The sequence below is a fragment of the Neomonachus schauinslandi genome, chromosome 12 (genome assembly GCF_002201575.2).
Source record: "Neomonachus schauinslandi chromosome 12, ASM220157v2, whole genome shotgun sequence".
NCBI classification, from domain to species: domain Eukaryota; kingdom Metazoa; phylum Chordata; class Mammalia; order Carnivora; family Phocidae; genus Neomonachus; species Neomonachus schauinslandi.
This window is the reverse complement of record NC_058414.1, coordinates 91,909,633-91,936,448: the sequence shown is the minus strand read 5'-3', so window position 1 is coordinate 91,936,448 and position 26,816 is coordinate 91,909,633. Positions and strand designations below refer to the sequence as shown.

Sequence of the window (26,816 nt, the reverse complement as noted above, 5' to 3'; positions counted from 1 at the left end):
GGACTTACAGTTTCTAGACTTAGACCATGAATGGCAGATTTTGTACCTATGTGAATGTCCAGCAGAGAGTCCTGAGTAATGCACGACTGTTGCTTACTATATGGAGTGGGCTGCTTGTTGCATCCCTGGCTCTCGCTCATGTAGTATCACTGATGCCTCTTGATCATTGAGACAATCAAAAAAAATCCTCAAACGTTCCTTAACATCCTTTACAGGCAGTGCTGCCTCTGTTGAGAACCATTGATCGGTAGGATTTGTAGCTGACAAAAATTTTTCATTTGTGATTTCAGGGTGAAGCTCAAGGCTTTGTGCCTTTGAGCACACAAATGGCACCACTTGAAAGTCAGTCTTTAACGGAATTTTTTCCGTGTCATAGCATAGTGAGGATCAAAAAATGAAAAATATAAAGAAAATGGGATCTATTTTAATAGCTAATTTTTACTCACAAACATATTTGTACATATTTATTTTTATACGAAGGCTTTATGTTCAGTCTATGGATTTTGTTTTCAAAAGTTAGGCATCATCTTTTAGAAATGATTCTTACTTTGAAAACATATTTATGGGAAAATAAGACATCATTTTAATTGCCAACATTTGTATCTTAGGACCCATAGCCCTCCACAGCGAAATGTGGGTGATCTCCCTTTTTCTTCTTAGTGCCAGGTCTCCAGTTGAATTCCACTCCTGCTCCTTGCTTAGTCCCTCAGAGCACTGCTCATTTCTGGATGACACTAAAGAAGTGAAGTGCACAGCCAGTCCCATGTTCATTTAATGGAAATGTGCTCACTTTATTCTTTACCGCATTTGACTCCTCTTAGAGTAACATTTTGAATGTGAAATTGGATTGTGTTTTTAAACTAAAAAACTAAAACAGCAGCAACCACAAAAACCATCACCTATCCTGTACCATGATTTTGTCTGATTGGATCAATGCATTTGTTTTCTGAAACTCAGCACAGAGTCTGGCATATAATCGGTATTTAATAAATACTTGAACGAATGTGTCTCTAGATTATAATAGGCATTAACTTCTCCAGCTCTGGTGGAGTATGAAGTAAACTGGTGTTGGTATTTTGAGTTTCTCATTTCACAGGTAGAGATCACATTTGTTTGGTTTAACTATTGGAAACTCACTGATGTATATTTTAACTGTTCCAGGGTGGATTCATGCTGTGCTCACATCTCAGGACTGTATGGCTTTTGGGGGGAACTTTCTGCATAACCTTAACATTGGCATGCAGCTCAGGTTTGTGTCATCAGGATCTAAAAGATCTTTTGTTTTTTCTTAAATAAGATATTATTTTTAAAGTTTCAAACAAATAAATTCAGCAATATATTTTAATTGCAATCTCATGGAGGTAGGCCTTGAGGAATTATTAGGAATAGGACCTTTAAACCAAATGTATAATCATAAGATTTTGTTAGAAAGACTCCTTGATGCATTTCAAGTCTAAAAACAAAAAGAGTCATTTATTCAGTTTGACACTAAATATATCCCTGAATTTCAAAATTTTATAAAAATGTGTAGGCTCTATCCTTTGGCTGTTTTTACAGTTAGGGAAAGGAACCAAATCCAGTCAGACTCGGTGCTGGTGGAAAGTAATCCGAATTTAGGATTGCTGCTTTAGTTTTGCTGTGGGTAAAGGATTAACAGCTATTTTCCCTTATGTCTGAGATTGACCTTTGGGTAACTCTGTTCCCCCGGTAGCCTAAAGAGAGTAGAATGTTACCAGGCTACACTGTTTAAGGTAAGATGACTTCCGACTGATTAACTGCCTCAGGACTGGGAGAACTAGAGAATCCATATGTTTGGGCTTTCCTGAGTGTGGTGACTCTTGGAACTTGGCAAGCCCCGAGGGAACCCTGGAAGCTATGTGTCTGTAGAGATATTTCGAGAAATAGTGTCATGAAGCTCGAAGCCAGGGCACCTCCCACACCGTCAAATGTGAATCTTGCTTCTTTACCTGGAGTGTCCCTGGGGGAAAGAGGACTACTGGCTGTAGGGATTGCTGCCAGGACTCCCACAGAAGAATAACACTGTGGCAGGCTGTGGATCCTGTCTTCTCACCTCCACCAGCGCCAAGTGTGTCCTTGAGCTTGAATGCTTAGTAGAGCCTAAAGAAGACTCCCGGAGTGGGTGTTGTGGTGCTAACACAGGGAGCTGTTTTCTACACGTACTGTTTTATTTGTTATGGTGGAACCCTTGTGAAATTCCTTCTGCTAAGACGACGATGCATATCCCAGGGTTCTGATCTTTGGGAAGACCAGTGTAAATCTTCAGTATGCTGTCAGATTTGTTAAGGTCAGACCCGGATAAGATCACAGTTCATTCTTATTCAAATGTGTGCTCGTTTTATTTTCCTTAAGTTGGTTGCCTCCATTTAACTTGGAAATGCTAATATTAATACTAAATTTCTTCAAATTTCTCTAGGTGTTATGAGATGGAAAAAAGGCTAAAAACACCAGATCTTTTCAAATTCCCTTTCTTTGAAGCCATATGTTGGTTTGTAGCCAAAAATTTGCTGGAAACCTTGAAAGGTAATTAATAATCTATACATTATGATGCCCGATGTTTGTAAATTCGTGAAAAGCCACTGATAGAAAGAGGGGCTCCTTTGTTATTATTATGGTGTAGCTATTGCTCCTGTTTTGTTTTTTAAAATATGCATGATTTCCCCTGTCAGGAGCCTTTTAACACATCAGACTCTCTAGTCCGTAGCCTTAAAAATCAGATCTATGAAGAGCTGCATCAGAACAGCACAGGTAATACTGAAAAATGTTCATTTCACCCTGGACTCTAGCAGCCTGCACACACTGTCAGACATGTAAACGTGCCTCCCTCACAAAAGTGCAGTTCAAGCTACAGGACTGTTTCTGTCATGTGTGTTCCCAAACATTTGCTTTAAAAAATCGAGGGAAGGGGCGCCTGGGTGGCTCTGTCGTTAAGCTTCTGCCTTCGGCTCAGGTCGTGATCCCGGGGTCCTGGGATTGAGCCCCGCATCGGGCTCCCTGCTCGGCGGGAAGCCTGCTTCTCCCTCTCCTACTCCCCCTGCTTGTGTTCCCGCTCTCGCTGTGTCTCTCTCTGTCAGATAGATAAAATCTTAAAAAAAAAAATCGAGGGACTTTTTCATGTCCTGAGAGAAGCAGGGAGTGCTTGTTCCATTACCATTACGACTATGATGCTGGCTGGTCCAAGGCACCTGTTAGCACAAACCAGCTGAAGGTCAGGCTACGAGTCTGTTGAAGAAAATGGTTTTGGGAGGGGACATTTATTTAAACTTAGCTACCTTTTTTATGTGGAATTTCAGATTTTGGTGTTTTATCTTTGGTTTCAAAATTGGAGACTAATTGTCGCGTCTACTTCTATTTGTTCTTTTGCTTGTGCCCATGAGAACACAGTTTGTCTGGTTTTTGTGTTGTTTGACTTTTCTAATCAGTTTGCAAATAGTGCTACTATTATAACAGATTAAACAGTAAAGTCTGTTCTAAACATATGGGTTTTTTTAATTTCCATTTAAAAGTTGCACAAGAAGAAAAGGTAAAATGAAAAGAAACAATAACTTACTTCCCAGGGTAGCATGCACAGAATTAAATGATAAAATCACTTATGATTTTCTCCGCAAACAACAAAACCAAAAAACAGCCTCGTTCTCTTTGGAAGGAACAGTAGGGCCCCATCCCACACCGTGCAGCAGTATAGAGATCAATGTCTTGACGTGGTACAGGTATATATGTATGATGGAAGAAGGAGCCCATGGATGAAGAGGATTGGCTTCTTTCTGCACAAGACCAGTCTCTCTCCAAAAATGCATCCTTATCCTGAGTCCCTGACTTACTCAATGTTTTCAGGTATTGGTGAGGCTGAGGCAGCTCATCTTCAGTGAGTGTGTCTTGGTGTCTTGGCTACAGGAATCTCACAGGGGACCACACATAGAGTTGCCGTATGTAGCTTCTAGTAGAGTGATGGGCAGTAAAGTTTTCAGTCTCCTATCCAAGTAGAAGCCTAGAAAAATAGGAACACTTACAAATACTTACAAAAAATTTGTAAATGTCCTTGTGTTTTGGAAATAAAACCCGGTTACTGAACCCTCCAGATAAGAGATTGGCAATTCAGTACGCAGAAGGTTCAGAGTCTTTTTCCATCTTTTCTGTCCTCACTAACATACACCCACACTTCAAGTGATGCTTTTTCCTAATGTCCAAGAGGGGGTTCATCAGTCAACTTTTTAGAACAAAATTAAGGATTTATCTGAAAGATAAAATCTTGCTGTTCCTCTTGCAGCCACAAACAGCAAATTGCTTAGTCTTAGAATGATTTAGCCTTTGTTTTAGGCCATTGAGAGTTCAGAAATGTTGAGGTCTGATTGAATAGATGACCCTATACATTAACGACTTAAAAGAGATTACTGTAAAAGGATATTGGTAGGTCAGGTTTTAGCATATTTTTATTTCATCAGCTGGATCAGTACAGGTTAGGATACCTGGCAGTACTAGTGGTCAATCCAGTCCCACTAAGGCTGGGGTGAAATGACCATTGTACCAATTGCCGTCCTCCTAGGCATTCATCCTGGAAGCAGGGATGGTGGTCCTGTCGTGCCACATTATGTTCTTCCATCCCTGATCTTTTAACTTGCCACTGTGGCCTGTTATTTACCAGCTGTCAGACTGTTACAAGGCTTATATGATGGGTTAAGTGAGGAGAGATTGTATGAAACTTAACTGTGTTTAGTGTAATAATAAAACAGTGGACTAATTTTGGACTTATGTAAGTAAATTAGCCATTGGACAGAAGTGAAACCTTTTGCTTCAACTTACCCGAATTTTATTAGACTTTTTTTTTTTAAAAGATTTTATTTATTTATTTGAGAGAGAGAATGAGATAGAGAGAGCATGAGAGGGGGGAGGGTCAGAGAGAGAGGCAGACTCCCTGCTGAGCAGGGAGCCCGACGTGGGACTCGATCCCGGGACTCCAGGATCATGACCTGAGCCGAAGGCAGTCGCTTAACCAACTGAGCCACCCAGGCGCCCGACTTACCCGAATTTTAGACCGTATCTGATATATTTTGTGTGAGTTTCAGATAATGTTAAAGACCTGGAAAAGGTGCGTGTGTGTGTGTGTGTGGTGTGTTGACCTTCACGTTCGTGAACTGTGTCATGCCCGTGGCTCACTGTATAGACCGCACACTGCATACGTACACACGGTTCTGACAGTTTAAATATTAATTATAAGGCTCACCTGGGTCACTTGTACCACTGGCTCAGCCTTGCCAGTACCTTTGAAACATCCAGTCATTTTTCCCCATTGCACCCTCCTCCCTCCCTTCTGAAGAGAACCCCTATCCTGACTTCTGTGGTGATCCTTTTCTTCAGTTTTATCACCTGTGTCACAAACGATACAGTAGTTTAATGGCTTCCATTTTTAGAGTTCACGTGAATAGATCCATGCCGACATTGTTGCGTGACTTGTCTCTTACTCAGCACCGTTTGTGAGCTTCCATTTACTTGGAGCATTCGGTACCACCATGTTTAATGTCATTCCGTTTCTTTTTCTTTCTTGCTTTTTCTTTCACCTTTTTCCCTCTCTGGGAATTCAGAAGTTACACAGTTTGATAGTTGGTGATTGCTCAGCATCTGAAGCTGACCCTGTTACCTTCGGAGCACTTTAACTCCTTTCCCCACCCACTTCCATCCCCACAGAACTGAGAGAAGATGGTTTCCAGCCTCAGACTTACCTAGTACAGGGAGTGAAAGCACTGCATGCTGCTTTAAAGTTATGGATGAAGAAAGAAGTAAGTCGTTTTCTTTGGAGAAGTAATTGTTATTGTTTCTATGGCAAGATCGAAAACAAGAGTCCTTATGCTGCTTTGGCAGCACGTGAGTGGTGGCAGTTGAGGGAATGGAAATCACGCTTTTGGTACAACCTCCATTTTATTGTATAGTGTATACAAATGTGCTGGTTTATGTTTATATTTATGAGAATAAAGTACCTAAGTATTTCTTTAATCTGGAAAAGAAAGTAATTCAGATTTATTTAGGATATTGACTAAGAAATGAACATGTAGTTATAGGATAATAATAAATAACTTGGAGCTCGCATCTGCTCTCGTTATCCCCATTTTACATATGGAGAAGCTGAGGTTCAAAGAATTTTATGTAACTTGCCCAAGATTTTGTGGTGGACCTCGGACTAAAGCTCGGTCTCTGTGACTGCAAAGCCCACATTCCTTTCCATCTGCTAGACTTTCATAAGAATGAAGGAAAAGGGAGGTCAAGTTTCAAGCAGGAGCTTTCATTTTTCACTAAAATGTGATGTTTGCATTTGAATCCTTCTGCCTCCAAGAGGTCATCCCAGATCCCCTTTGGAATCAGCATGTCCGTGTCCTTCCCTTCTGCTTATGTAGCACATTTCTTGTGCCAGTGGACTTAAAAGTAATGTCTGTAAAGTAATATATTCCTATCCTCTTCACTAGGTTTATGAGCTCTTGAAAACCAGGGACTTGCTCCTCTTTATTTCCCTCCTGGAACTTTACATGCCACTCTTTAACAAGTGGTAGATACGTGAGGTGATGAAAATATATTTCCATACTAATTTTTTGAATGTCCACTTGAAATAAAAATCCTGCTCTTAGATACTGGAGACAGTTATTAATAGGTTACCCTCCCAGTAACTTTCTACTCCTTTCACTTGATTACCATTGCTCTTGTGTACCCACTAGAGCACGGCACTGTGGAAGCAATCAGGAAAGTAGAAATCGGGTCTTTGAGGGTCAGAGAGGTCATCATGGAGATGAAGGGAGTAAGTCCATTACAGAACTGTATAACAAGGTAATAACAAAATAAAGTATGTGTTGGAAAAACCGTATAATGTGTTACCTGCTGAAGGCTTTAGATAAGTTGTTCTCAAACTTGTGTGTTTGTCAGAATCTTTTAAAAAATAAACTCCCTGGATCCTCCCTGAGAGATACTGATTTAATAGATTGGCGGTGGGATCTGAACCTCTGTTTTTAACAAACTTTGTAGGTGATTTTGATGCACAGTAAGATACATCAGTAATAAATACTGTTAATTCATGACATTTGAAGTGCTCTTTCAAAAGCATGGTGTTTGCATTTAACTCTCTCTTCACCTTGCGCCACCAGGAGAGGGCAGCTCAGCACAGTGCTCAAGAGCGTGGACTCTGGAGTCAGATGTTTGGGTTCATATCTCAGCTGTGCTGCCAATAAACTAGCGAACCTCTGTGCTTTCGTTCCCTCAATTGTAAAATGAGAATAATAGTAGTATCTCTGTCATAGTGTTGTTGAAAGGATTAATGAGTTAATGCTCGTAAAGTGCTTAACAGTATAGAATCTTGACTGACACAGTTAGCACTTATTGTTACTGTTGTTACTAGTCTGTTTTAACAAATTACGCTAAAACCAAGGAGAAGATGTAAAGCAAAAGTAAAAACTAGCATACTGAATGCGTCTAAAAAATTAAAATGTTCTTAGATACAAAGGTTATTATTTAGAAATAGACATAAGAAATAATGGCAGTAGTTTGCATTTAGATAGATATGGTAACTCAGCGATTCCTCTGTCCTATTGATGGGATCTTTTTCCTAGTAAAAGAAAAAAAGCTTACAAAAATTTATTCAAAATCAGACCTCCTATAGGAAATAGGATCATTTTTTTAGTGCCTGTGTTCCCACTTATAAATCCTAATGTATTATGAATTAAATGCTGGACTTAATTAGTTACTTTACTAATTATAGTAGTAGTTAGAATCGCAGTAGGCTTTAAGGGATAGAGTACAGGGTTACTTCTCAGTATAAAGCAAAATTCACTGTGAGACAGTCCATCTTTAACTCAAGCTAAGAGGATTTTGTAAGTTAATAAGGATCTCCTTAAAGAGTATTGTACCAACTACATGAACTCTGAGACCTGGCTTACTAGTATTTTGCTATGTCTATAAAATCTAGAGAATCCAAAATTTGTTTAGTAAATAGTTTTTGTCTATTACAGTGTAAATAACTTTGGTTGTCTTATCTTTGTTAATCCAAATACAGCTTGTATCTGAACATGCCTTTGAGATCCCAGACAATGTCAGACCTGGACATCTTATTAAAGAACTTTCAAAAGTAATTCGAGCAATAGAGGTAAGAGTAGAAACTGTCATCTAAATGCTTGGTTACTGTCTGCTTTGAGAAGCAAATGGATCTATCATCACATTACAAACTTCAAAAGCCCTTATACTCTTAGATGAAATAGAGTGAGCTGCGTCTTGGAAGGACTCTCAGGTTTTCAGGCTTCCAAAGTCCTACAGAGAAATTTAGAGTGTTGTATCCTAATGAGGTGAGAAGGAAGCAGTTACCAGTTACTTCAGTTTCTTCAGCATACTCCAAGAATAAGAAATACAGCATACACAAAATTTCAGATCCCATTCATTTCTGCTATGCAGAGATGAATATGTGTTAAGTAATTAGAGGAAGAGAGAAAATGTAAGGTGGGGTGAGTAGAGCCAGGTGAAGCTGGTTTGGAAACTGGGATGCTATTAGTGGTGTGAGGCAAGGAGACCCCCTTGACTGAAGTATTAGAACAACTTGGTTAGGGGCGCCTGGGTGGCTCAGTTGGTTAAGCGACTGCCTTCGGCTCAGGTCATGATCCTGGAGTCCCGGGATCGAGTCCCGCATCGGGCTCCCCGCTCAGCAGGGGGTCTGCTTCTCCCTTTGATCCCCTTCCCTCTCGTGCTCTCTGTCTCTCATTCTCTCTCTCTCAAATAAATAAATAAAATCTTTAAAAAAAAAAAAGAACAACTTGGTTACGTAAATGCCCCTTGATAAAAGTCCATAAAATCTGAGATTAAGTGTTTTAACTTATTAATTAGGAACTATTCTGGGTATTAAAGGAGATTTTAATTAAAGTAATTCTTCAGGAAGCTGGTTCTGTTAGTGTCTAGCTTGAACTGAAAGGAAATTAAGTGGAGGAATGGAGGCTACCTGGTAATTTAGCAGCTTAGATTAGGGCTGTGTTTGGGGAATGGAAGAGGTATACATCTAAGAAATAATGAAGTGCTGCGTTTAATATCCTTGGATACAATATTTCATATAATTCTCAGGGTGTTCAGATATGGCAGAAAAATATTTTCTATTTTTAAAGAGTGGTAGTAATTGCACATAAATAGATTTTTTAACGAAAAGTCACATATATAATCTTAAATACATATGTAGATGTATAAATATATAAATCTCATATATGATAACCAAAGCTAAGAATAAATTCAGTAAGAAAGGTGTGGGTCTATTTTTTTTTTTTTTTTAAAGATTTTATTTATTTATTTGACAGAGAGAGAGATAGCGAGAGCAGGAACACAAGCAGGGGGAGTGGGAGAGGGAGAAGCTGGCTTCCTGCTGAGCAGAGAGCCCGATGTGGGACTCGATCCCAGGACCCTGGGATCATGACCTGAGCCGAAGGCAGACGCTTAACGACTGAGCCACCCAGGCGCCCAAGGGTCTATTTGAAAACTATAAATCTTTACTAAGAGAAGTGAAACAATAATTGAATAAATGTCATTTCTAAAATATGTCAGTACTAAGTTAATATTACGTATTTAAAATGCTGAGTTATACCTGCAAGAATAATTGGGCAAAAGTAGCCAACAACGTGTTTATTTTTCTTAAAAATTGGAGGGTTGCGAGTACAGAAGGCAGCAAAATGGCTGTAGAAAAATGTGCAAAGAAAATAAACAGGTATTTCACTAAAGAAGAAATAGAAATGACAATCCAATAAAAATATGAAAAATGTTCTCAGTATGTGAAAATGTATTCAGCCACATTCTGCCAAATAATTTGTGATTTCATATGATCATTTGTCTAATGGGCAGAGATAAAATTCTGTATTCTTGTCCTGCTGGTTAGGAAGTATAAATTAGTTTGTGCTTTCTAAATGGCATATCCCTTAATTGAGCATTTTCCCTTTAATAAAATAAGTAAGAGGATTCTAATTAAACTTGGTAGATTGACCATACCTGAACTAAAAGGATAGTACAAGAATAAAAAAGATATTCCTTGGGGCACCTGGGTGGCTCAGTCATTAAGCGTCTCCCTTTGGCTCAGGTCATGATCCCAGGGTCCTGGGATCGAGCCCCACATCGGGCTCCCTGCTCAGTGGGGCGTCTGCTTCCCTCTCTCCCTCTGCCCGCCATTCCCCCTGCTTGTGCTTGCTCACTCCCTCTGTATCAAATAAATAAATAAAATCTTAAAAAAAAAAAGAATAAAAAAGATATTCCTGAAGACATAGAGAATAATAGAGATGAACTCCAGCCAGTTTTGGAAGCTGGAAAGCAAATATACAAGTGATCACTGGTTTAGCTGGCTAGAGAGCCAAAATTGTGTGGGCAGAGGGAAAAGCCCAGAGGCAAGTCTTACTTGTACAGGAGAACCTACAAAAAGCCAGGAATTAGGGATACTAGGACTCTCTGAATATGAGTGGAGGTGGGATTGAGAACAGGATTGATTATAGGTCCATTTAAGAAATGAATTGATTTCCAAATCCCTATCTTAACATATGCCGAAAACTCTAGAGGTTTAGTTGTTTGAGAGATTGAACTTGAGACTGGACTTTGGGACACTGAACCCAGCTGAGGGACATGGGTACCATACTGAAAACAAGAGGATTAAGTGACAGTCTACATAGTGAATGGTTCTTTCTCCACTTGACTCTCCAAACACTAGCACCCTGGCCTATACCTCCCAGGCCAAGATCCACTGATAGTGACCATTTGAAACCTTCCGATGGAACAACCCAGGCAGCTTCCTACAATGAACCCAAGCCCTACTCACACAGAGCTCCCAGTTAGCTTTTTTCTTTTTGCATGCAGTGAAATGCACAGATCATAAAAGTACAGTTTGAGTTTTGATGAAAACTCAGTAGACACTTGTGTAATGAATACTGCCATTGAGACCTATAAATCATTTTTGTCACCCCAGAAAGTCTTTTCTCCCCCTTCTAGTCAGTCTGACTACCATAAGCTACCACCATTCAGACCTGTGTGGCTCTCATCGCAGATTAGTTTGCCTGTTTTTTAATTTCAAATAAAGGCAATCATACAGTATATCCTATTTTTGTGTCTGGCTTCTTTCAGCATAATGCTTTTGAGATTCATCCATGTTGTTGCATCTGCCAGGAGTTCTTTTTTTGTTGCTGAGTGGTATTCCATTGAATGAATAAACCGTGATTTGTTTTCCCTTCTTCTTTTGATGGATATTTGGGTCATATACAGATAGGGCTAGTATGAATAAAACTTATAAACAACCTTGTATGTCTTTTTGTGGCAAATACATGTTTTCATGTTTCGGGGGGGGTAAGTACCTGGGAGTAGAGTTATCAAGTCATAAGTGAATTTCCACTTTCTAAGAATCTGCCAGTTTTCCAAAATGGTTGTGTTGCTGTCACCACCAACGTGTAGGAGTTGTCATTCTATATTCTTCCTAGTGTTTGGTGTTTTCCGTCTTTTAATTTTTGCTTTTCTAGAGAGTATGAAATAGTCTTTCATTGTGGTGCTAATTTGCATTTTCCTAAAGACTAATGATGTTGAGCACCTTTTCTTGTGCATTGGCTATTTGTGTATCTTTTCTTTTTTTTTTATTATGTTATGTTAATCACCATACATTACATCATTAGTTTTTGATATCTTTTCTTATGAGGTACCTCTTTGAAGTTTTTGACCATTTAAGAAATTATGTTGTCTTTATTGACTTGTAGGAGTTCATTATATATCTTAGACACAAGTTCTTTGTCATTTGGCATGCATGCATTCATGTATGATGAATATAGTGAATATTTACAAACCACAGTCTGTGGCTTATCTTTTCATTATCTTAATGGTGTCTTTTTCCGAGCAGAAATTTTTAATTTTGAAGAAGATCAATTTGTAAATTAGTTTTCTTATTTATAGAAGATCAATTTGTAAATTAGTTTTCTTATTTATAGTTGCTTATTTATAGTTAGTTTTTTTTAGTGTCCTCTCTAAGAAATCTTTGCCCACCCCAAGGGTTGAAGATACTTTTTTTTTTTCTGGAAGCCTGTTTTACAATTGGGTAAATAGCTAATCGTGAATTTTTGTGTGTAGCATAAGGTAAATTTAAGGCATTATTTTCCTCCCGTATGTTTATCTAGTTCTCTAGATAAACATACCATTTCTTGAAATCAATTAGCTTTTATTGCTTTCTCTTTTAATATGCATGGAGTGCCAAGAAGAGTTTTGAAGATGACAACCAAAAATAAAGGAGAAAAAGAAAAAAAATGTATTTGAAGGAAATAAATAAGTTCTTTAGCCCAAAACCCAAATATTAATAATTTATATCCTTGAGAGAAAAGAGTACATAAATATTGCTTCCATGAAAAAAGAACAGATGGCTATAACAAAGGAGCATTAAAAGAAGAAAGAAAAGGGGTTCTTGGAAATTAGAAATATAATAGAAACAAAATATAGGGAAGCCTGGGTGGCTCAGTTGGTTAAGCATCTGCCTTCGGCTCAGGTCATGATCCCGGGGTCCTGGGATCGAGTCCACGTCAGGCTCCTTGTTCAGTGGGGAGCCTGCTTCTCCCTCTACCTCTGCTCCTATCCGCCCCCCACCCCCAGCTTGTGCGCTCTCTCTCTGACAAATAAATAAATAAAATCTTAATTTAAAAAAAAACACCCAAGAAACTCCTTTCTGTCTTAAAAAAAACTTAGTAAAATCATTGGAAGATAAAGTTGGGAAAATCTCTCATAAAGTTAAAAAAAAAAAAAAAGACTAAAATAGGACAGAAAAATTAGGTCATTTTACATAGTCACCATCAAAATAATAGGAGGTCCAGATAGAACATAGAAAACAAGGAGAAGATAATTAGAGGAATAGTCAAAGATGATGTTTTAGAATTCAAGGACACATCTTCCCTACAGAATGCCCAAGTACAGTGAGTGAGAAAAGACCTATGCCAAGGCACATAGTGGTTACATTTTAGAATGCATGTAACAGAGTATATCCTGCGATCAGGGATCAAGCTGCACATAGGGCTCCTTGCTCAGCAGGGAACCTGCTTCTCCCTCTGCCTGCCTCGCCTCCTGCTTGTGCTCTCTTGCTCTCTCTCAAATAAATAAATGAAATCTTAAAAAAAGATGTCAAAGAGGCAAGATCTCAAAAAATTTACCTCCCATGGACCCCTTCTCAGGAAACTCTTAGAGGGGGTGCTGTTCCAAAAGAGAGGAAATAAGCCAAAAAAGGAGCTCTGGAATTCTTCCAACAAATATGGAATACCCAGATGGGTAGAGAGCAGGGAAGAAAACAGAGGCTCTGCCTTCATGGAGCTGAGTAGGAAGAGACTAGCCATAAATATTTTAATGTATCAGGAATTGACAAATGCTATGAAGAAAGATTCAGAAGGGGGAAAAGATAGGGAGTGACAGCCAGAGATGGTGGTGGGGGTTGCAGTTTTAAGTGGTGGAGTGCAAGCAGGGCAGGAGGGATTTTTGATGACCTGTGTAGGCCGGGAGAGCAGCCAGTCCGGGTTGGATTCAGGAGGATGAAGGGCTCCATATTTGTTGTTTATCTGAAATTCAAATTGAACTGGGCATCTTGTACTTTAGCTGGCATTCCTGTCCAGGGGGGATGTCTCCGAAGAAAAATACAAAATTTATACATTACCTAATGTGTTTAAATGTTTGCATTCTTCCAGTGAAGAATTTTGGGATCAACTAGTGATAGATACATAGAAAACAAAGCAGCTATAGAGTGAGACAATTATAAACTCAAGGGAAAGTCAAAGATGTAAAAAAAAAAAAAAAAAGGAAATGTAATAATATACTATGTGGCACTGGGTTGTAAATACTTTTTACCAAGTCCAGTTTACTGAAGGAACAGGAAGTATGTGTACATTTAGAAGTGTGCAAGGATTGAGACTTCATCTTGAGTAGTAGGAATTCAGTAACATCTACAGCTAAAAGGGGCACCTGGCTGGCTCAGTCAGTAGAGCATGTGACTCCTGACCTCAGGGTTGTGGTTTTGAGCCCCACGTTGGGTATAGAGATTACTTAAAAATAAAATCTTAAAAAAAAATAAAGCCGAAAAACCAAGAAATAACAGTTTAAACATATTAGAAATTTGGAGGCAAATAACTGAACAAGTAACACTACCACCAACAAAAACAGCTGTAAGAGTTGCAGGCACCACGGCAGCCTAATTGTCCATGGTGGAGGAATGAATGGACAAAAAGTGGCATATACATAATATACACACCATGGAATATTATTCAGCCTGCAAAAAGAAGGAAATTCTGACCCATGCTACAGCATGGATGGACCTTTAAGATATTACATTAAGTGAGGGGTGCCTGGGTGGCTCAGTCGTTAAGCGTCTGCCTTCGGCTCAGGTCATGATCCCAGGGTCCTGGGATTGAGCCCTGCATTGGGTTCCCTGCTGTGCGGGGAGTCTGCTTGTGTTCCTGCTCTCGCTATCTCTCTCTGTCAAATAAATAAAATCTTTAAAAAAAAAAAAGCTACATTAAGCAAAATAAGCCAGTCACAAAGGTACAACTATTGTATGATTCCACTTATATGAAGTTCCTAGAAGCGTCAAATTCATAAAGTAGAAGGTTGCCAGAGGCTGGTGGTCAGGAGGAATGGGAGTTACTGTGTAAGGGGCACAGAGTTTAAGTTTGGGAATATTAAGTTCTGGAGGTGGATGGTGATGTGTGGTTGCATAACAGTGTGAAATGTCCTTAAGGCTACTGAGCTGTCCACTTAAAAATGGTAAAATGGTAAGTTATGTATATATTACCTCATGTGCTACAAAATTATGTATATGTCACTACAGTGAAAGGAAACTTGCAAGTGGTTGCCTCTGGAGAATGGGAATCAGGGATGGGGAAGAGTATACCACTGCTTTTCATGATATATTTATAGAGTTAATTTTTAAAACTACAGAGATTGGTGACCTTGGTTTAAAAAGCAATTACTGATTTATTCAAGTATATATATGAAAGAATGTTCATCATAGGAAAGAACTGGAAGCAGCCTATAATAACTACCAGTAAGTATTAGGTCAATAAATTATATGGTGGAATACTACCCAGCTTTTAAAATGATATTTAAAATCAAAGAAATATGTTCACAGTATATTATGTGGGGGAGAGAAGGGAATAAAGATCTCAGCAAAGCTGATGTTGAATTTTATGAGTGTTACGATTTGGTCTTTGCTATTTATATGAATGGGTTTTTTTTGTTTTGTTTTGTTTTTTAAAGATTTTATTTATTTATTTGACAGAGAGAGACACAGCGAGAGAGGGAACACAAGCAGGGGGAGTGGGAGAGGGAGAAGCAGGCTTCCCGCTGAGCAGGGAACCCGATGCAGGACTCGATCCCAGGACCCTGGGATCATGACCTGAGCTGAAGGCAGTCGCTTAACCAACTGAGCCACCCAGGCGCCCTAGTTTTTGTTTTTTAAAATATTTTTATGGCTGATTATTGAGTCAGGTATATGTGTGTCCTTGTCATAAAAACACTCTGAATTTAATTCTTACAGGAGGAAAATGGCAAACCAGTTAAATCTCAGGGAATTCCTACTGTGTGTCCAGTTTCACGATCCTCAAATGAAGCAACTTCCCCGTACCATTCCCGACGAAAGATGAGGAAACTTCGAGATCATAATGTCCGAACTCCTTCTAACCTAGACATCCTAGAGCTCCATACAAGGGAGGTCCTCAGAAGGTTAGAGATGTGTCCATGGGAAGAGGCAAGTATTATGTTTTATGGTTATAGAAAGAGACTTGGTTGTTCCTCAAAGTTCTTTAAAGGGATGATAAAAAGAATAGTCTGGCCATGTTTGTTTTCTAATCTTTGCTTAGCATTGTAGGGGCCAACAGTACTGATGTCCATGACCGGGAATGTGCTTCAGCTTTCTAGGCATCAGTGTAGTAGGCTGAGTAGATCTCATTTTCTTTGCGGACATGTTTACTGAGTGTTTACGAAATAACCTATGGTCTTATAGGCTCTGGGGAAGTTACCAGAGTGAAACTTAAGTCTCTGCCATTGTGTAGCTTCCAGTCCAGCTCAAGTTGGAAGAATAGGAGATGAGAGATATACTAAAATAATATAATTTCAGATAATAAGTATTCTGAAGGAAGCTGAAACAGTCGAGGGAGAGAGAGTAAAGGGGCTAGGCTGTGGCTGGCTACGTTAGCTGGGGCCGTCAGAGAGCCTCTCAGGTGGTGGCATTTGAGCTGACGAATACTGGAAGAAGTCAAGTGGATACAAAGCTTTGAGGAAACAGAGGGAAGAGCAAGTGCAGAAAGCCTATTCCTCCCCCAGCAGTACCAGCACGGGCAACTGTCGGACTGGGAGACTATTAGAATAAACCCATTTAAATTTGGGAAATGCTGGCTTAATGGACAAAGGGAAGAGGGGCGGGGCCTTTGTAAAACATGGTAGTGAGTTTGTGATGAGACATACCATCCATCATTGCACATCTTAAGTAAAGGACAGGAATAATTTAAAATGAGTAAGATAGAAGTATTTCTGAATTAAAATATTTGAAGAAATTCTATAGAAATTATAACTTAAAGATTTTGCATTTAAATAATTGTATTGGATATTGTTTTAAACTTTGTTGTTCTGAACCTCTTTAATCCTTAGCCTTCTGGGAGAAGACTTAGCTTATTATGAAAGGTTCTATTTGTTATTAAAGAAAGAAATTTCCACAAGAAGGAAATACTCTTTTTAAAAACCAGCTACTGTTGTGCTTTTATGTCACACGGTGGCCTTTGTCCCCAGTGGTAGCAGGGTGGTGATCCAGGAGTTGCTGACAGTGCCTCGTGGGAAGGAGGGATTATTAGGTCAAGGGTAGGAGGACCGGAAAGGAGCCAGCAGCTGGTGCTTCAGCAGGAAGGAGTGAGGGAAAGAGAATTCAAACACATTAAGGCGCTGCTTCTCTAGCTCTTCAGCTTTCTGCGAGAGTGAAATGTCTTTGAATTTACTTGATGTAAATTTTACATTCTGCTTTATAAAATGTGTTTTATTGTTAGTGGCTGGACAGAAAGGGGAACCATAGTCCTGCTTTGGTTTCAGGAGCCACTGAGTGTCAGGGCGGCGCACCGTGCGCAGTTCGGGCTGCAGGGCTGAGGCGGGAGGTGGCGCCGTCCTGGGTTCCTTTAGGCAGGCAGGCACATCTGAGGGCAGATGGTAAGTTAAGTTCTGTTTTTATACTTTAAGGACATCTTGAGCTCTAAACTGAATGGAAAATTTAACAAGCATCTCCAGCCATCTTCCACGGTACCTGAATGGAGGGCAAAAGATAATGATCTACGGTTACTGCTGACAAATGGAAGGATAATTAAGTACGTAAAGTAGAGCAAAGTGTCATACAGATGAGTTTGCCTTGGATTCCCTCTGTTTAACCCCTAGTCCCCACCAGTGCACATCCGACTCCCATACAGGGAAAGTGTCTCAGTTCTCCTCTCCAACTGGAGATTAAGGGGGAGGGTATACTATTTGGCTGCAATGTCGCACTGTTTTGTGACTTGATTATTTTCCCCTCTGTGTGCAGGGATGAGAGACAACCCTTCGCAGATCCAAGTCTTTATACAGCAGATAGTGAAAATGAGGAGGACAAGAGAAGGACAAAAAAGGCAAAAATGAAGATGGAAGAGAGTTCAGGAATAGAAGGGGTGGAGAACGACGAGTCTCAAAAACGACGTAACAGTATGTTTGTTTTCATGGCCGTTTGAAGGTCTGCTTATTACCTACGTGATAATACGTAAAGTCATGTGCTAATCTTAAAGGTCTTAAGTTTGTAGTAGGACTGAAAATTGTCCTGTCCCTAATACTCTTTGGAGAAACCTGAAGTATTTCTGAGTAGTGTATCCATAAGGGAAACATGAATGTGACTGCCAATCAAGGTATCGTGCCCAGGGAAGGTGTTTTTAGTGACGAGGGTATGTGCTGGTCAGTGACACCCTTGTTGGGTGACAGTTTTTACAAGAGTGACATGAAAGCTTTTGCATCTTATGGGCCTCTACTCGAAATAATAAGATAGTCAGAAGTTTAATATAGTTTCTTTTTATTTATTTATTATTTTTTTAATACAGTGTCATATATAATTTTAGCTAACATGTATGTGGTTTTCAGAATTAGGAGTCATATATAATTAGCTCTCTGAAGCTACTAGTAATCCATGTATTGTTCTGTTTGATGGCCTGTTGACAGGAAGATCTCTACTTGCTTACTAATTGGTTATCATCAGTGTGACAAATAGTAACGCCTCCTCCTTCTTGAGATCGTTCTTCGTTGAGTGAAGTCTTAATTTCTTAGCATTTTTGGGGGCCTCCTTATACCCTCCTTCTATTTTAAAAAGTGATTAAATACTTTGATAACTTGACAAGAAAAATTAACATTTCATCTGTGTTGAATACCTCAGTTCCAGCTAATTCTAAGTAAATTTGGTATTGGTGTAGTTGGTGACTCTGCATGTGTCACATGCCAGGGGAAAGGCAGCTAATCAATGGAGTTATCAAACAGTTGTTAGTTGGCAGTGCCGCGTGGGAGAGAAGAGCAGTGGTAAAGCCTGCTTTTTAAGCTTGTTGAATTCACTGTCTATTTGAGTGCTTTTGAGGTTTAGAAGAGTTATCTTTTTGTTTTCTGTTGAGAGAAAAAATGCAAGAGGGAAAGTGAAAAGCATCTTGTAGGCAATTTTAGCATCGGAGGTTTTTTTCTGGAAAGAGATAGAAAATTTCCACGCAAATGAGGAATGTACCGTCATGTTCAGTAAATGCCACAAACGTTTTAAGAGTACAGTGCAATCTGTATCTTGGTCAATTCAGGAGAAAAGTCTTTGGGGGAAGAAAGGAATGAAGAAGATGAAAGCAGTGGAAATGGATGGAGCCAGGGCAGTCGGGACCTACGCGGAAGCTGGTCTGACTTCAGGTACCACCCTGTTCATAAGCTTCCACTGACTTTCTCTTTTTCTCTCTTCCTTTCTCTTCCCAGGGTTTTTTACAAGTGTGAAATCAGAACTCAGGAATCGATCATCAGAATATTCTGATATTTCTGATTCAGAAGACTCTGGACCTGATTGCAATGCACTGGTATGCCCAAACCCCTGTGACTTGTGCATTGTTTGATGGAAAGATGACACCTCCTTTCCTTCACCTGTGGGGGAAAATAAATGACAGCTTTTCCCAAAGACCATCTCTATGACCTTTGTGGCACAAGGTCTTCCCTGTAATGGTAATCACACACACACACACACACACACACACGCGCGCGCGCGCATCCTGTCATGTGACTGTTTACATTTGATAAACATAGCTTTTGTCTGGTTTTAGAAAGGTGGATGGAGATACTGTTCTTACATTTCTCATATTTCTCATAGGTTATATTTCATTTCACTTTAAAGAAAACCTGTACTGTATGTTTTTTACTAAGGAATAATATACTGTAATCACTAGAGATTTTAACTCTGTCATAGGAAGTACAGAAATAATTCCGTGATAATTAAGGTTCTAACTTTGCCTAGACTGATACAATGTTTTTAGTTAGTAGAGACTTAACCAGATTTCTTATATAGATTTGCTTCCATTTAACTATTTTTATTATCTCAGAAAAATAATTTTACCACTGAAGAGTCTGAAAGTTCAGGTGATGAAAAGAAACAAGAAATAACATCCAACTTCAAGGAGGACTCTACTGTGATGAGGAACTTCCTTCAGAAGGGCCAGAAGCCATCTAGAAGTGAAATTCCAATTAAAAGGTAAGCTTTCTGATGGTTAGTAGTCTTATTACATTGTGATGTAAACTATATGAAACTCTGTGTGTATATGAAAACATTTTTTATTTTTTATTTTTTTTAAAGATTTTATTTATTTATTTGAGAGAGAGAATGAGAGACAGAGAGCATGAGAGGGAGGAGAGTCAGAGGGAGAAGCAGACTCCCTGCCGAGCAGGGAGCCGGATGCGGGACTCGATCCCGGGACTCCAGGATCATGACCTGAGCCGAAGGCAGTCGCTTAACCAACTGAGCCACCCACGCACCCCAAAAACATTTTTTAATTTTAAATGTTACTGAAGATGCCGAACGAAGAAATAAGCTCTCGTCCTTTTGCTTAACTTCTCTTTAGGGAATGTCCTACCTCGACGAGCACAGAGGAAGAAGCTATTCAGGGCATGTTGTCTATGGCAGGGTTGCACTACTCCACATGTTTACAGAGGCAGATACAAAGCACAGGCTGCAGTGGCGAAAGAGACTCTCTCCAGGATCCCGGCGGCTGCCACAGCAGTAACCATGAGGCTAGACAGGTGTATCGCTGTGATAAACCAGTGGAATATGGTAAGAAACATAAATGATTGGTCTCTGAAAAGTAACATAGGACCCCCAACTTCATAGCTCTGTAATCCTAGTTGAGGTTAGACATTATGAATAAGAATTGCACATCTGTAGTTGGAAATGATGTTAAGCGTATTGGCCAAAAAATACATAATATTGACAAATACAAGATGCAAGTTATAAGAACTCAAAATGTAAATTAATGGCTGGAGAATTATGTTCACCAGCATAATCCTACCACTGCTATTTTAAGACACTTAGTACTTGTTTCCTTTTATAAGCTGTTCCGAGTGGAAAGAGTGTTGAGACGTCTTACGTGGTCCGCTAGGCTTGAACCATTAATCCTCTTTCCTTACGCAGGAGGGAAAACAAGTTTTTTTTTTTTAAAGATTTTATTTATTTATTTGAGAGAGAGAATGAGATAGAGCATGAGAGGGGGGAGAGTCAGAGGGAGAAGCAGACTCCCTGCCGAGCAGGGAGCCCAATGCGGGACTCGATCCCGGGACTCCAGGATCACGACCTGACCCGAAGGCAGTCGCTTAACCAACTGAGCCACCCAGGCGCCCGGGAAAACAAGTTTTGATCCGTTTCTGGTTGAGGACATTCTCCTACTTGAAAAAGAAGTATTGGGAAAGAGAAGACTCAGTGACAGTACCCGTGATGGCCATGTAGTGTTTTGTTCTCTGTGCCTTTGGGGGAAATTTTGTTGCCCGAAAGTCTGAGGAGGAAGGGGGAGAAGATGGTACCACAAGAAAACCAAATGCCTGTTGCAGAAATTGTGTTCATTCCTGCCTAGTTGTGTGAATTGTATACCAGCAACCTGACATCCATTTCACTTAATTCTTGAAACCACATTTTGGTGTATGTAGTAAGACTTTTACAGGTAGAGGCAAGAAGACTTAGTGAAGTTAATTGAACTTGCCCATCTTTACATAGCTGTTATTATCCAGTGGTGTTGGAATTGGAACCCAGGACTATTTGATCTCAAAATCTTGGCTTATTGTGTAAGAGGAAACTGAGGTTTAGAGAGGTTAAGTAACTTGCCTAAAGATGCATTGGTAATGGAAAAACTCAAATTCAGGTCTGGGCTTGTCTGTCCACACCATTCTGTCTCCCTGTCATTTCTTTGGTCCTCACTTGAAAAGAAGGCTTCTATGAAAGTACTGCAGAGTTCAGGCAAGCATATGCCTTCATTCTGTATGGAAAAATATACTGGTTTTAGAGAGTATATTGCATTTGGCTTTTCCATCTACAACAGATGGCCATAGAATTTGACTCTGGAGCTTCCAGCATCTGGCACAAAACCTGTCATATAGAGGCAGTCTTTGAGAGAATTTAAAGAATTAACATGCTGGATTGTGAGCTGGTGACTCTCTTGTTTTTGAGAGGGAAAGTAGTGTGGTGGAAAGTGTATGAGTAAATAAAGAGTTAACATATTCGTTTTTTAATAAAACGTCAACCTAAATGTACTTTCAGTTATAACATTAGGTTAATTTTGCTTGTTATGATCAAATTTGTGTGGAGATAATTTAATTAAAACTTCTGTTTAGGGTACCATGTCAAGACCGAAGAACAAGACTTGAGGAGCTCTTCCTGGATTAAACAATTCGATACAACTTCCAGATTTCATCTTCAGGTATATGCAAGGCTTGAAACATCAAAAGGAGATTTAGGATTGTCATTAACTCTGTTTTTGCTTTCTATTTTTTTTACTGCAACCAGTAATTAACCATTAGATATGGAAAGCTAAAAAATAATTTACAGTTAAATGCTCATTTGAGCAGCTGTCCGTTTTTAGGAATTCTGATGTAACAACTAATGCAAGGCTCACGGATAGACTGCGATTTGGAAAAGAATAGTTGATTGAAGGAAAGTTAAAAACTCCTGGCAGCCAACACTTCTAGGTTATGTCTGGCTAGAAGGAAAAGGGGGGAAAAAAGTACCCTGAGGATCTCTTTTTAATCTGTGACATTGTTTCTTGAACATTTTTAGACAGTAAATTTCTTTGAGAATTTGATGACAGTTATTGACTCTATTACCAGGAAAGTGTTCATCATCAATACTGATTTTTGCATAGCATTTTCTCATGGTTTTGTGCCCCACCCTTACCAGCCCAGACCATCCATTAACTCCAGATTAAGAGCCCTTGCTCTAAGAGAAGACACTTGATGTCTTGGGATGCCAGCGTATTAATGCTTATACAAACAAAATGAACCTCAAATAGCTTTTTGAAAAGCCACAGCTTTTCCAGTAGCACCAAACAAGAAAAGCAATATGACCTTTTGCTACAAACTTTGGAAAATGACAGCCAAAGAATCAAAATTCTCATGCTGCAGAGTAGAGTCCTCTAACTTCTCCAACCCCAAGCATACACTGAGTAGTGGAATCTTAGGTGTTTGTTTAAGTAGGCTCCATGCTGGGATGTAGGCTCCAATGCGGGGCTTGAACTCAGGACCCTGAGATCGAGCCAAGATCAAGAGACGGACGCTTAACCAACTGAGCCACTCAGGCACCCCTCAAGGGTGGTTTTTATTTTCTTCATGTAGCTTATCTACATTTTCTAAATACTTACACATTTTACAATGAGAAAAAGAGCCAAGTTATTTTTTAAGGCAACGTTTTGTAAGTACAAGTTCTTTTAATAGAAGAATATGCTCCAGAATCAAAGGTCAAGGAAGGAATCCCTTAACTATCAGTAATTCACTTAATTCAGTGTGTGATTTTATAGTGTCTCACCGGTCATTACGTTTATAACTTATTAGCATTATAGGATTCAGTATTGAAAATAAGCTGTTATTGGGGTGCCCGGCTGGCTCAGTCGGTAGAGCATGCAACTCTTGATCGCAGGGGTGTAAGTTTGAGCCCCACGTTGGGTGTAGAGATTACTTAAAAATAAAATCGTTTTTTAAAAAAGTAAGGTATTATTTAAAGCTAGCTGTTGTTTTTATAATTGTCTTTGAAAATAAAGAAGGAGAGGACGGATGATTAGCAAGATCACCTTAGAGAAAATCAGATTTCTTTTGCCTGTAATGCTGTTTTTAAAACTTATTTGACCATTACAGAATTAGGAATTTATTTTACATCACACACACACAAACAGCTAGTTTCATGAAACATCACATCTGCAGTATGCTTTTTCCACGTTTATCTTTTCCTTTCTTTTTTATATTCTGGTCATGACCCTTTCCATTGGTTTTAAGACCTACCCGTCAGTAGCATTGTTGGTTTTTTCCTGATGGCTCACTCGGTGATCTCTTAAAGAGACTGAAGGAAGAATTGTTAGAGGAAAACCAGGCTTGGGGCTCAGCACCTAGGTGCTTTTTTTAGCAAACAATTTAAATACAGTGGAGATGAACCTTAACAGAAGTTAGATTCTAAAAAAGATAGCGCACTACATCGTGAGAGAGACGGGATCTGTGACGTGCTGAGGAATTGGTAGGCCCACATGTCCCAGCCACGCGTTCCTTTCATGGCATGTCATGGCACATGCAGAATGCCATATTATAATAAATAATAGACGTTACATATTATATATGTTATATATAAATATACGCATTTAAATATATATGTATAAAGTTTATATAATATATAAATAAAAATAAAAATGTTTTCTTCTGGACTTGAGTTATGATGTAAAACTTCCATACTTGAGTCTTTTCGTGCTGTGAGGTTTTGGAATGACATGACCGTCCTGAAGGGGTGGTCGTCTGTGGCTGCTACATGTTAAGAAAACCAAAGTTCAGTAGTCGATTTCTTCTCTCCCTTGACTTGCTAGTGCATAGAGAGGTTAAATATCTTGCTTATCGTAAAGGAACTCTAAAAATCCAGCCTTATTTCCTTCCTTTTTTAGGATCTAAGTAGAGGCCAGAAATGCATCAAAAAGGAAGGTTCATCAGAAATCAGTCAGAAGGTACAAAGTAGGAATTCTGTGGACAGCAGTGGCTCAAGCCCTCAAAATGGGAAGTATATGCAGAATTCAAGCTTGATTTCGGGGGCGTGCCAGATAAATAATGGCAGCATAAGCCCAGAAAGGCCAGTTGGTGAAACTTCCTTTTCAGTGCCCCTTCACCCCACCAAGAGACCTGCATCAAATCCACCACCTATCAGCAACCAGGCAACAAAAGGTAACTTTGACACGTCTATGGGCTGAGTGTATTTTGGACCATGTATGACGGTGACAGCGGCAGTTCAGAGAGACGTGTAATGGTCCCTCCCCTCAAGCCGCTTCCAGCCTGATGCACTCTGGACGGCGCAATGAGGGTGGTATGCACAGGTTCCTGTGGGAACAGAGAAGAAGGCTCCCTGGGTCGGTCCTGAGGATTGGGAGTGGCTTCCTGGAGGAGGAGGTAGATCCCGATAAGGATGGTAAGGGGTTAGCTCTGCTGGGTTGGGGAAGTGCCAGAGTAGACCGCAGTGAAGGTCAAGGAGATAGTATGGCTCACGGTACCAACGTGAGAAACAGTACGTGGGCTGTTTATGAAAGTGCAGTCAGTTTTGTGGCCGAAGCACAATTTGAGGCAAGATACGGTCAGGGCTCCTGCTCAAGAGAGAGAGAGGCAGGGATCAGACTGTGGGTCGGCCTGGTGAGTCACGTGAAGGAGGTTGGCCTTTATCTCTCAAGTGATGAGATGGAAGGTTCGAAACCGTAGAACTCCAGGAGTGTGACTTTGCCCCTTCAGAACACCGAAAAGCATCGCTCGCCGCATAGCTCTGCCTTGAAGTCTCCCGGGTGCTGTCTGTCGAGAATGATTTTCACTATTATCTACGCTGTTGTTGCTGTCTTACAGGTAAACGTCCAAAAAAAAGGAATGGCAACAGCCAAACAACGTCTTGGGAAGATCCTTAAGTTGAACAGAAATGGCCATGCCCGTTTCTTCGTGTGACAAGCTGCTGTTGTGGCCACTCTTCCCTTTGGAGACAGACCGGTCTCGGAGGCGCGCGAGCCTGGCGCTCCCGCGGCACCCCCGCTGGAGCAGTTTGCATGTACAGTAGAGAGCACTGCCTGAAGAACAAAATGAACCAGATGCTGCATTTTCACTGTGCCACACCCACTCAGCAATAACCGTTCTGGACCTGGTGGGGGAGAGGAAGAAGGAGGGTAGAACCTTAAAAAGAGACCTTGAACTGGAAAAGGTCTCTTGTCAGGGCTTGAATTTCATTTTGTTGTTGGTAGTGTCTTGATTTATTTTCAGTGGTAGGGTAAAGAATTATCAATAATTTATTTAACAGATTTTTTTTTTAAAGTTAACAGCTTTTAAATTCTTTCTTTTTTAAAGCTATTTATTTGGAAGATTTCTGGAGAACTGTCTCACTAATTTAGATTTAAGAATGTGAAAGTTTTTAAATTATTTTTGATAGTGTGTATGTTACATGTGGGGAAGAGCCACGGTAACAGTAACTAGTCTGGACTCTTAAATTTGATATTCAGGTTAAAGTCTTAAACAGGGATTTGATGCATTAATTATTTTAAATTAAGATGTATATGAAAATCATTTTATTTTATATATTTCATGTGTTTTTTATAAGCTATTAGCTTCGCTTTTGCTAACATCCAAGGTGCATACTGTTATCCAGGTCGATTACCTTATATCCCACCTTCCCTCTGCACTCCCCATCCTTTTGTGACGACGCAACAAGACTCTTCTCTTTGCAGGGAAACACTTTCATAGCCAACGTGTAAGAATTACATAAAAGATCCCACGTTTCTCTTTCATTTGACATTGCAGTTTTCTTCTAATTCTATAAAAATAGGCTTCTTGCATTTTCATTTTTGCTGATGATATCTGGGTCCCAAAGAGAACAGCTTTAATATCTTTTTCCTACTTGTGGGAAAAGGGTTATAAGTTTGGTTAAATTGTCGCGTTTATAGTTTTTCAAAAACATTTGTAACTACAGAGGGCCTTCTTCACACTGCTGGTGTTGGAGGGCAGGACGGGCACCTGCCCCAGAGGTTATATTTTATGACGCTCTTATTCTGTGTACCTAACTTGTTGGAAAATAATGAGATATGGTTTGACTTAGTATATTCAAATCTGCATAATCCGTAATATAATAGGACTATACTATATTAAGTTGTACAGAAGCAAGCATGTTGGAGTAGGTCTTTTGGGTGTATGTGTGTTTAGTTTCTTACTTCTTCACCTTCTAAAGAATTATTTAAGATACAGATTTGGAGTAAAATGGGTGCTTCTTGCAGTTTCTTCCATCTGTCCTAACTTAACCAGTGCATATTGAGATTAAGTATCTGGTTGAGCTTTAAGGAATCATTTCTCTCCTTTATGCACAGTTCTTACTAAACGCCAGTTTTCGGTTGCTCGCAATAGCTTATATTTTCCCTTTTCCTCCCCATGGCATAAAAAGAAGTGATTTCTGGGGCTGGGGTGAAGATATTCCCAATTCTGACAAAAGAGCATTTTACAAATTTCTACAAAGAAAATAGAGGCAAATAGGATAAAATTTATTTTTATGGAGAAGTAATATG

The 26,816-nt window shown here is 39.6% G+C and overlaps 1 protein-coding gene across 1 annotated transcript in view; it reads left to right on the top strand.

Annotated features, from left to right (window-relative positions):
• KDM7A (lysine demethylase 7A) overlaps positions 1 to 26,420 on the top strand; it is a 103,868-nt gene extending 77,448 nt beyond the window's left edge. The window contains 14 exon segments of the mRNA XM_021692836.1: positions 1,162 to 1,249; positions 2,435 to 2,541; positions 5,701 to 5,792; positions 8,048 to 8,137; positions 15,542 to 15,751; positions 17,227 to 17,351; positions 17,561 to 17,715; positions 19,000 to 19,097; positions 19,614 to 19,762; positions 20,130 to 20,338; positions 21,886 to 21,971; positions 24,186 to 24,459; positions 25,123 to 25,133; positions 25,135 to 26,420. Of these exon segments, the coding sequence (XP_021548511.1) occupies positions 1,162 to 1,249; positions 2,435 to 2,541; positions 5,701 to 5,792; positions 8,048 to 8,137; positions 15,542 to 15,751; positions 17,227 to 17,351; positions 17,561 to 17,715; positions 19,000 to 19,097; positions 19,614 to 19,762; positions 20,130 to 20,338; positions 21,886 to 21,971; positions 24,186 to 24,459; positions 25,123 to 25,133; positions 25,135 to 25,218 (1,778 nt within the window). The 3' untranslated portion in view covers positions 25,219 to 26,420.
• The last annotated feature ends 396 nt before the right edge of the window (positions 26,421 to 26,816 follow it).